Genomic DNA, 11,930 nt, shown 5'->3' with positions numbered 1-11,930 from the left:
GTGGCCTGCACCAGAGGCTGTGTAGAGTGTGCTGTGAGATACTGGTGAGCTTCTGATGCTGTGAGCAACGCAGTCTTGGTGGGATGGCTGACGCTGAATTCAGACTGATACTGAAATCCACCCCCAGATTTTCTGAGAAGATCCAGACTTAGACCCAATACAGTGAGATCTAGACCCAGGCAGACCTGAAACCTTTGGATCCAAAGGCAATAGCTCTGATAACTACGTTACCAGCATTATATTGTAAAAGTTTGAATAAAATTACTTTAATATGTACATGTATACAGTGCAGTATAAAGTATATTTCAAATGCTTCACTGTTTTTCTGATAATTTACTGATGCTTTTGTTAAATTAAATCACCTGGACAGAGCACAACTTTCATATTATCACTATATAAATAAACATGACTTGGGATAAAGCTAATTTAGCACCATAATTTGACCCCATGGTGTTGTGACTCAATGAGAGCACGTGAGTGTCAGTCAGGAAGAGTGTCGCAGGTATCTGATGAGAAGTCACTGGGAGCAGAAACATCGTTCAGGTTCATTTTAGAAATTCACACACTTGCAGTTTTCAGCACTTTATTTTTAATGCATTTTCTGACATCTCACCCCAGGACTCCAATTTAATTACAGTGACATTTCTCACAGTGCTTCTGTACAAGGGCACTGAAAGTGTTGCGCAGTTGACAAAGTCGTAGGCTCTCGGGGTGGCGGGAGACTGGCCACAGACGGGCGCTCAGATTTTCTCCTGGACATGCTGCACCTCTGACGAGACCACCTTTCCATCCACTATCTCCTGCACTATGGTCTTCACAATGCGAGAGCGCTGAGGCTCTGGGGTCGGCTCAGGGGCTGCGGAAGGACAGGAAAGGTCTGCTGTGAAACTCCACAGGACAGACAGGTGTGTCTAGGTGCAGTGACCATGATAGGACAGTAAAGGCATTTCTCATTCATTACAGATCTGCAGGCTGCAATTCACTTCAAAATATTAGTTACTCAGTGTCGCTCATTTTGCTTATTCATAATAAACACATAAACACCCACAAAAATACCTAAGAAGAATACAGATTATTTCATGTGAGAACTTACGGTATATAGAAATCTATTAAAGCTAAGGTTTTGATCATGTACAGGAACTTCTGTATCTCCGTGCATATGTGTAACATTGTTGTACAGGGTGTGAATACATAGGATGGTGAATAATAATGTGATATAAGAGGAGTTCTTACACTTGGGCGGTGGTGGCCTGGGGACAACATTCACCTTAACCACTTCTTTGGTTCTGTAAAATCGAAGAAAAGTGATGGCTGTTCGTGTGGTGCTTAACTGTATCATTGTACAAAGTCAGTGGTGTGAACCACACGAGTCCATTAACAACGCTCACAATTTTCCAGTTGCACACATGAATACGACACATATTCACAAACATATCAATGCGAAACAGTGAAGCTCCTCTCACCCAATGCCCAGTCCATCCAGCAGCCTCCTGTACTCGCTGATCTCCATCTCCAGGCGTGTCTTGACATCGAGCAGCATCCTGTACTCTTGACCCTGTCTCTCGATCTCCGACCGCAGTTGCATGAGTTCCTGTTCCACCATCGAGGCCTGAGCCTGCAGCTTCATCAGCTGGGAGGCGTAGTTCTCCTCGGTGTCTGCCAAGGTGTGCTCCAGGGATTGTTTCTTCACAGAGGAGCACAGAGACAGGAAAACAGACAGTCTTGAGTTTTCCCAAGAGCATTGTACACTGACATATTTCTGTGGAAATATTCCCTTCAGTTTAATGTATTTCCATGTAGTGCTTGAGTCAAAAAGTGCAACTGAGCACAGACTGTTTTCTAAAAGACAGCAGAGGCAAAACAGACACAGAGGGAAGGCAGTTTGCTAATGTGCTGATGTGAAATAAACTCTGTGACAGTTGAGGAGAGGAAAACAAAAAATCTCCCAGGCTGACAAATTGGGCAAAGATAAACCCATGGATGTCCAAAGACCAGTGGGTGTTATCCCCTCTTGGGGATTCTTGTGTGTTAAAGTATAATGTATCTAAGAAAACATTGACTGAGGCAGTGTGTGTGTGTGTGTGTGTGTGTGTGTGTGTGTGTGTGTGTGTGTGTGTGTGTGTGCGTGGGTGTGCGTGTGCGTGTGCGTTCCCACCATGCTGATCTGTGACTGCAGCTCGATCTCCAGCCCTTGGAGGGTCCTCTTCAGCTCATTGATCTCACTCCTGCTGGTCTGGATCTCTGCCGTGCTGCTCGCTACCTGCTGATTCAGTGAGTCAAACTGGCCGGAGGGAGAAGAACAAGGGTTATTTGCATTTGTTTCTCACGTAAAAAGTTTCTGTCAAGCTCGAAAACAAGATAAGGTGTTGAAACAAAAAAATATTTATATTTTTCAATAAAAACTATGAAGTGTAGGGCTCCTGAAAAATTCCCTGTATATGAATTACATATTAAACTTTTCTGCATCCTTTCATTATTTTATTATAAATGTAACTCTTTGTGGAAGAGTTTTTTTTTTTACGGATTTTATTTATTTAGGCTATAATTATTCTTAAAATAATAATATATTTCAGGAAAGCATGCCCTGATGTTGTTGCTAATTGAGATATGAAAGTCGTATTCCATCACAATGTTCCTCCTGTGGCCCTTATTGAACACTTTGTACATCAAGGGAATTATTATTACTATCACACAATTTTCCCCAAGGCTATTATCTACCTATTTATGCAGGTAATATTTCGTAATATCTACTGTATCAATTTAGGGTAAGTACTTTGTTTAAGGGGCTGACAGAAAACGAACCTTTTCTTTGTACCAGGCCTCCATATCTCTGCGGTTCTTGTTGACGATGCCCTCGTACTGGGCCCGGATTTCCTCTAAGGTCTGGGTCAGGTCTTGCTGAGGTGCTGCGTCCAGCTCCACATTGACCGAGCTCGTGGCCATGTTCCGACGCAAGAGGGCCATCTCCTTCAGGATGCATCAAGAAGTGGGAAAGAGTGTTAAACGGTACGACTGAGGGTTTGGTGAGAGTGAGTCCCAAGACTACACTTGATGACCTCATAACCGATTCCCCTCCCATTTATTGAGCCTGGTTTTCAAGCTACATTTTTCTTTCTCACACATATGACCAATCTGCTAGGCTCATTTGCATGTCTCTGAGTAAGAAATATTGGACAAGTCACAGAAGTCCGGCCTTGATTAGCGAAACTCACTTCCTCATGGTTCTTCTTCAAGAAGGCTATCTCCTCCTTCAGACCTTCAATCTGGAGCTCCAGATCTGTCCTGGCAATGGTCAGGTCATCCAACACCTTTCTCAGCCCAGCGATGTCTGCCTCCACAGACTGCCGCAAAACCAGCTCGTTCTCGTACCTGCGGGGGCCGATGCGGAGAAAGACTAGACATTCAGGACAAACTAGTGGACCTTAGCTCATTTCCCAAACTGGACCAACAAGGTAAAGTATGCATGTGATGGCACAAACAATAAAGAGTACGTATATAAAGAGTCTAAAATTACTTGTTTCTGAAATCATCAGCTGCAAGCTTGGCATTGTCGATCTGCAGAAGAATCGTGGCGTTCCTTGCTCTCCCAGCAGTAATCTAGAAAACACATTTTCAAACCGCCGTTGTGCATTAATTGCTAAAGCATTTTAAAAAAATGGAATCTAATGCTCTCGTGCAGCAAGACATGTCCCAAAGTGGTATTTTTTAACTGAAAGAACATAAATCCCAGCATTATACTCCTACGGAGGATACAGAAGCTCTCTTACCTGTTGCTGAAGGTCCCAGATGATCTTCCAGTAGTGGCTGTAATCTCGAGCCTCACCTCCTGTCTTTGTGGAAAGGAATTCGCGGATCTTTTTCTCAAGGTCCGCATTTGCTATCTCCAGGGCCCGAACCTTCGCCAAGTAGGATGCCAGGCGATCGTTCAGGTTCTGCATGGTCTGCTTGTCATTGGATCCCATCTCGAAAACACCTCTATCTCCTCCGCCGGCACTGAAGTCGCCAACAAGGAACATCGTGCTCTGCCCACCGCCCCCGACCATGGACCTCAGTCTGCTGCTCGAGCTCGAACTGATGCGTGTCCCTTCACCTCCGGCGCCGCCATGCATGCTGATGGTGCCGAGTGACCCCGGAATGGAACTCCTGGTCAGGCGTGTGGATCGAACTGATGTATTCATTTTCTCAGAACCTCCAAGGACCGAAGAACACTCTCTCTCTGGAGGATCTCAGGAGCCTGTGTAGTGCAGAGGGACAAGGAAACCCCAACTTATATACCACCTGGAAGAATGTTTCTTCCCACCAGCCACAATGGGGTGCAATTAAAACCTTGCCTCTGGCATTTCAGGATAAGGCCCCACGCCTACGATTACACAACAGATGCATCCTATCAAACAGGCCGGTGATATTTACCTCCCTGCGGCTCAAATGGGTGGGGACGCTAAAGTGTGCTGATGTGTGCTGTTTTTACTGTAAACGGGATTCTTAATCCTTTGAACAAAGGTACGCTGCCCAGTCTTGTTCTGAAAAAAGAAGAAGAAAAGCATTAATTACTAATGTTTTTTGAACGTTTGTCAAAAAGAAAATCATTACCAGTTACCGAGCATGTTTTTTTATTTCGTTTGGAGCTTTGTTTTATCAGAGGAGTTAAAGCAGGTGTAGAAACAAGCTGTCATGTGTACAACGCACGGTAATTGCTGAGTACAATGTGGTTGGCACAGGTGAATAAAGGTCTTTGACATTTAAATATTACCACATCATCCTCAGCGCAAGACACCTGTACAGGAGAACAAGGGTGTTCTGTGGGATTACATGAATCTGTCGGCATCTCAGTGTCAGCACACGACTGCCAATGGAGGTGCAGCAAATATATCTGAGAATAATCCTTGAGTATATTGAACTGACTTTTTCCTTCCAGGTCTACTTCCTGTGAAATAAACTGAACCAAATAACACACAATCCCATTTGCATTAAATATTCATATATTCGGATACCAGGCACAATAGAAAAAGGACAATTGGAGTTTTTAAAAACAAAATGTTAGCAGGGCTGTTTTGGACCACACCTGTTGCCCACGTTCAGCTGTCACTCATATACAACGTTTATAAACTCTAACATTCAGGTCTTGACACCCCCGCGTGTGCATTTGATATCAGCAAACCCACGCGTACCTCACCTCCATGTCTCTTTTGTCCAGATGTGTCCCAAAAACGGAGCCAGCATCCTCACCCGACCGCAGGTGTGAGCCCCCCCAGAGAGTACACCAACACCAAGTATTCACTCAAACACACTAATCTAATACTCTCATCTAATTCTTCCAATCCTGAAACAATACTTTGAGCATTCAGAGCACAATTTCTTCTCATAATTTCAGCAGTTTGTTGGAGTCAAAACGTTTGATGATCAGCTAAGTACTCAAAGCTGTCCTTTAATATCTGGAGATATATCAAAATATGGAGATCAGCCCAGTGCTACAGTTGAGCATCCACATAGGAGACACTTAATCCAAAGGACTTTTCTCATATTCTGTTACAAGATTCCATTTTGCACAGAAACTTCTGTTTGTTTTATTGACTCCAGTTGTTGATCACAAGTATAACATCGAAGCAGTAAGGGTTAGTGTACTGTTGATATGACAGAGACTCATGGTGGCCGCCTGTGTGGTTTCCAAGGTAACGTATGGAACTGGTTTACCATTACTTTCCCCTGTGCATGTCTTTGGACTGTGGGAGGAAAATAACACCATATTAAACCATTGAACACCACATTAAATAATACCCTATTTTGCCTACCTCCTCGGCTAAGAGTCTGGAAGTTATGATTAACTGAAGTCTACCTTTCTCTCAACACATCGAAGCAACAACCCGGACCTGCAGATACATCCTGCATAACATCCGCAGGATCCGTCCTTACCTCACAACAGACTCTGCCCAACTACTTGTCCAGGCCATGGTGACATTCTGTCTGGACTACTGCAACTCACTCCTGTGTGGCCTTCCCACCACTGCCATCACTGCACGAGTTGTGTTTGATTTGCCAAAGCGTTTCCATGGATCTCCTCTACTTGTTTCTCTGCACTGGTTTCCTATAGCTGCTCGGATCAAATTTAAGACCCTGGTTATGGCCTACAAAAGCATCAATAGAACTGCTCCTAATTATTTACAAGGCTTGATCAACCGCTACACCCCAACCAGATCGCGTCGCTCGTCTACTTCTGCCCGCTTGGTGGTCCCGCACACCAAAGGTAAAGCTTGGAGGTTCTCAGTTCTGGCTCCGTTGACCTTCTCCTCTCACTCAGAACTGCTGGAGTTCTGTCCACATGTAAAAAGGGTCTGAAAACTCACCTCTTCCAGACTCACTTTGCCCATGATCTTTCAAGCTCATGCAAGGTGTAAATGTTCAAGCACCACAACGTTATGATCATGCCCAGATAAGCCTTTACACAGTCGCTACTCCTGTATTGTATTTAAATATTTGTGTACCTTAAAAAAAAGTATATATATATATATATATGTATACTGTATATATATATTTGTAAGAAGATGATCAGGATTAAGTTCTGTGCACCTACTCGTGCGATGAACGTTGGTGCATAAGTGGAAAGAAACAACCTAGGTCTACTTAAGAATCACATGATTGCAACTATGTCTCTCTTTCTCCTAATGTAATACACAAATTGTATTTTCTCTGGCTGGAGGGGGGGGGGCAGGGGCGTGGTGGCGCAGTGGGTTGGACCTCAGTCCTGCTCTCCGGTGAGTCTGGGGTTCGAGTCCCACTTGGGGTGCCTTGCGATGGACTGGCGTCCTGTCCTGGGTGTGTCCTCTCCCCCTCCGGCCTTACGCCCTGTGTTACCGGGTAGGCTCTGGTTCCCCGTGACCCTGTATGGGACAAGCGGTTCTGAAAATGTGTGTGTGTGTGTATTTTCTCTGAGATAGACAGTACTTCGCTTTGGAGAAAAGCGTCTGCTAAATGAATAAATGTAAACGAAATTAACACTCAAACGAATGGTGCTTAGCCGCCTAGAGTCTATTGGATGGTCCATCTGCAGCAAAAACCTGTTTTTTCAGCTACCAAGTCTCCAGCCATTTTTACTGGCTGTGACATTCCTTCGTCACACCTTTCACTTGCTGCATGCTTCACATTGTTGACCTTTGTCTTGGTATGTCAAGTGACAGACAAAGAGGTGACCATCTGTGACAAAGGACAATATTTCAGGTCCAAACTTCTGCAGCACTGTCTGACCCCTGCATACAGATCCTGCGAAAAAGACGGCCAAGGGCCCATCACGTCGATGAGGTGCGGTGCACTAGAAGCAAACTGCGTGCAATGCTGCTTCATGCATCTTACACCGGTTTAGAATAATTATAGAATGAAACATGCAATAAAACAAATGGGAGTTCCAGCAAGATTCCTTAAAAGGGTGGCACATTAGTGCTGCTGTCACTTGTAGCCACTAGTCTGGTTTCTGCACATCTACATGTTTTTTGTTTTTTTTTATTGTGTATTCGCTCTGTTCTTGTTGGACTGATGGATGAGAAAAAGGATGGCGCCTCCTAAAATGATTTTACCGTAGACTGGGGCTGAGTAGAACGAGGCGTCAGGTGTTACCAGGAGTCTCCCTAACAACTGACTGCGGTTGGCCTGGATCACACCTTGAAACGGTCCTTAACCGTCTTTTATTTACTGAGCGATATGGAAAGTTGGACGAGTGCACGTCAGCTGTCTGTGTGCAGTGTAAATTTAATTCTGGCACAGTATACGTGGTGCCGATAGCTTGAAAATGAATTTCCTTCGGTGCTGGTGCAACTCTAAGACAGGTGATTGAACAGTGTAGGTTTCACTAACAGTAACTGGAACAAGAGGTAAAAAGACTGAATCAGAACGTGGAACAATTAAAATCTAAGTGAAATGCAGGAAAAATAAAACTATAAGTTACAACTTTCAGTTTGTCTGCAAAACAGTGTTCAGTGAAATGTGAGTGTGAGTCAGGCAAGGGTTTGATACTTTAATAAGTGTCTACAAAATGTTCCTGGGCGCTTATTACATTTAAAAAAAAAATGAAAGCAAAAACATTCATGTTCATACAAACAGCTCACTGCATTTGCTAATTTTTTCACTTGAGATATTTCGATATTTTAAAAGCATTATTTTTGCTCAGTTTTTCAGATTTCCAAAATTAAAAACTTCAGTGATAAAGCTTCAGTATTTTTCATGCTGTGTCAGAAGATCCGCAAAGAGGCATACAATACATCAGGTACTTCTAGATATTTCCTGCATGACCGGTTTTTTTTTTTTCCGATCACATATAGAATGTTTAACTTAGGTTTGCATTCTAAGCTTCTTAAAATGGTTTTCCTTTTCTAATAAAATTATTATTATTAATAATAATAATAATAATAATAATAATAATAATAAGAAGAAGAAGAAGAAGAAGAAGAAGGAGAAGAAGAAGATAAAAAAAGAAGAAAAAGAAGATATATTAAATTTTTAAATATTATCCTTATTTAGCGTACAACTACTCGAAGGTCTTCAGTAAGATACCCAACATTTGCCGAACAGGCTACATAAACAATGAACCTCACGTTAGAAAGCAAACTTTGAATAAACCGAAAGTTATTTTCTTCAAAATACTCCTCCTATTCCTGCCATAATGTTTTACGCTCAGCAAATTGATTTATGGTCACATTTCTTCAGTCTTGCAGCTTTTCGGGAGCTGTGCATTTTAATGATTTCATGTTTAACTGACATAAATCGATCATCTTGGCTGAGGCGACAGCTGACAGGCATCCAGCTGCTCCACATGCCTGTGGTGTTTTTCTTTGTGTTGAGAACCTTCCTGGAGATGCTGCCAAAACACATCAGTTCCCACGATGCAGACAGAGCCTTGAAGTGCAGGTCAGACATGCTGGGGGCAGTGCAATCCACCTGTCAGTTCCTCTTCATATCATCCCTCAATGGCTAATGGAGAAATGGAAAGTATTTAACGTATGAACGAGAAAGTAAATGACAAACACAATCGTCAGTAAGAGCAAAAATACGCTAAAATGCAAAAATAAAGAAATAGTTGCATGCATGAGAATGGCAAATTATTGCTTATTCTGTATATAATAAGCAGAGTGGCGTGGGGGTTCGGACGTAAGTTCACATTTCGCTCAGTTTCTGTCGAGTTTACATGTTCTCTTCTCTCGGTTTTTGCGCTTTCTTTGTGTGAGCGAATGTGTGTGTGTTTGTGTGAGCAAATATGTGTGTGTGTGTGTGTGTGTGTGTGTGTGTGTGTGTGTGTGTGTGTGTGTGTGAGATTGCCCTGTGGTGGACTGGCGTCCTGTCCAGGGTGTACCCTACCTCAAGCCCTAAACTTGGAAGACAGGCTCCAGTCCCGACATCCTGCGCTGGATGATTGGGTACTGTTAATGAGTGGATGGATGGATACAATATATGAAAATCTTCCATTTTATCCAGCAAAGAGCCACAAAAATAATTTCAAATGTACACATGATGACTTTGTATACATTGTGAGCAAAAAATCTGTGCTTTCTGTGCTGTATGTACTTGAAAATGCATAAAATGTGTTTTCTGGCTCTCACATCTGCTGCCTTGTAAATACAATTGAAAATGAAATTAAAGTTAATATTTATGAATAAATAAAATTTATTTTTATTTCAGAGGTGGCGCAGTGGGTTGGACCGGGTCCTGCTCTTCTGTGGGTCTGCGGTTCGAGTCCCGCTTGGGGTGCCTTGTGATGGACTGGCGTCCCGTCCTGGGTGTATCCCCTCCCCCTCCGGCCTTGCGCCCTGTGTTACTGGGTAGGCTCTGTGACCCTGTATGGGACACACGGTTCTGAAAGTGTGTGTGTGTGTGTGTGTGTGTGTGTGTGTGTGTGTGTGTGTGTGTGTGTGTGTATTTTTATTTCAACAATTAAGCCATCATTGCGTAGAGAATTATTGCCAGGATTTTTTTTTTTCTGGAAAAGCATCACGAAAACAGAAACAACTAAACTGAGCAGTTTACAGTTGGGTCAAAAGTGAGTAGACAAACAGGAAACTCATGATGGCGTGCCTGTAGAAATGATGGAGCAATCCACGTGGTCATGACATTTGAACCACTCTTCAGGATGGATGGTCTTGTTCTACAGCAATTGCTACATAAAAAAGGGTTTTACCTTCACTAGGAGTGTGAAAAGTTAATCCACTGAATGGTGTGAGCTATGAAATTCATCCAGATCATACTATCTTCAAAGCACATGTCAGCACCTCACCCTGTTTTCCTGCCTTCACTCATTCCAGCACTTGATTTCCAACATTTTTATAGACATTTCACCATTCAGCAATCGCAAATAAGCACGTTTCCTAAGTTGAACATACTTTGTGTCCAAGGACTAAATAGTGTGTACTCCTGAAAAATGAAGCGCAAATCTGTGGAGAAGGTGATCTGTGGAAGTCACTGGAAAAGCGGTTGAGCATACAGGTTATACACTTTGCAAAAATGATGAGAGTATGGAAAGTATGGCCATATCGCTGCCTTGATGCCGTCTTCTTCCACATGCAGCTTCCTGCCATCTCTCTGTGTCGTAAGTCAAAAAGCATCAAGAAACAGTGAAGCTACTTAAACATGTCTGAACCTGAGTGCAATGCAAATATATACATAGTTCTTAAAGCCCTGAAGGTAAATAAATGTAAGTGAATCACTCACCTTGCTGAAATTAATATCTATAAACAATTACGTGAAATCTCCTGGACTGACAAAGTTGATTTTGGCTCTGACACGCGCTGAAATTTATGCCAGAACGCAAGTTGAGAAAAGTTCCAGACGCTATCAGTTAATGCACGCTTGGATAAAATACTGTCAATGATAAAATTTTAGGAAACACCCTGTCCTGGCATGGAAATTACAGTGGAAAAACCAAATGAGCAGCTCAACACACCCTGATTTTAGTTTCAGCTGATGTCTCAGCCAATGTATCAGCGAAAGGAGTGTGGCGGCAAACTGACGGTAGAGATAACACTGGACAGCCTTTTGTGTTTAAGTGAAATCCCTCAGGTGCGGTGGCGCAGTGGGTTGGACCGCAGTCCTGCTCTCCGGTGGGTCTGGGGTTCAAGTCCCGCTTGGGGTGCCTTGCGGCGGACTGGCGTCCCGTCCTGGGTGTGTCCCCTTCCCCCTCCGGCCTTACGCCCTGTGTTACCGGGTAGGCTCCGGTTCCCCGTGACCCCGTAAGGGACATGCGGTTCTGAAAATGTGTGTGTGTGTGTGAAATCCCTCATCGTATCTGGAAAATGCCCCTTGAGACACCTGGGACAAGCCTACTCGCTGTGCAAAGAGGAGACTGCTCAGCCCATCTAGACTGTACAACCATTTTTTACATGACAAAATTTAAGTCGCTCCCCTTAACCAACATTTACTCACACGTTCTTATTTAGCTCACACTTTTCTCCAAAGCAACTCACAGTATTAAGCTACTTACGGTTATTTGTGCGGCTGAATAACTTTTACAGGGACAACGGAGAGTTAAGTACACCGCTCCAGAGTTGTTACAGCGGGAGTTGAACCTGCAATCTCCGATTCCGCAAACAGTTGCGCCAGCCAGTACACCACCAACTGCCTCGTGTTCTACATGTAAACCCTGTCTCTAACTGGACAATGAAAATATTCTGGACACCCCAGTTAGTAAAACATAATGAGGGACCGAAAAAGTGTTAAAATGAAGAACCATTTTAAAATCAAAAACAACTTTTAATCTTCCGATGGCTGTGTTGGTCCAAAAACAGTGCAAGGAAAAATAGAAAAAAAAAAAAAACAAATAAACAAAAGAACAATACAATAAAAGAATGTGATGTTTGTACTCAGTTGCAGCAATTTAGTCTGTTTAAAAAAAATCAAGTCATCAAAAACCAATCCAGTTCTGTGTGCTATTATGGGGACATGGTTAATAGTCAGAC

General features: G+C 43.1%; 1 protein-coding gene across 1 annotated transcript; it reads right to left on the bottom strand.

Moving 5' to 3' along the window:
- Positions 1-572: 572 nt before the first annotated feature.
- LOC108930221 (keratin, type I cytoskeletal 13-like) lies at positions 573-4,366 on the bottom strand. The gene is made up of 8 exons (XM_018745378.1): positions 3,768-4,366; positions 3,515-3,597; positions 3,213-3,369; positions 2,803-2,967; positions 2,156-2,281; positions 1,464-1,684; positions 1,234-1,286; positions 573-856 (listed from the first exon to the last, which is right to left on the bottom strand). The coding sequence occupies exons 1-8, from the start codon at positions 4,176-4,178 to the stop codon at positions 741-743; spliced, it is 1,332 nt and encodes a 443-aa protein (XP_018600894.1). The 5' UTR covers positions 4,179-4,366; the 3' UTR covers positions 573-740.
- Positions 4,367-11,930: the final 7,564 nt, after the last annotated feature.

This window comes from Scleropages formosus, chromosome 1 (assembly GCF_900964775.1).
Source record: "Scleropages formosus chromosome 1, fSclFor1.1, whole genome shotgun sequence".
Taxonomy (NCBI): domain Eukaryota; kingdom Metazoa; phylum Chordata; class Actinopteri; order Osteoglossiformes; family Osteoglossidae; genus Scleropages; species Scleropages formosus.
This window is presented reverse-complemented; position numbering and strand designations above follow the sequence as displayed.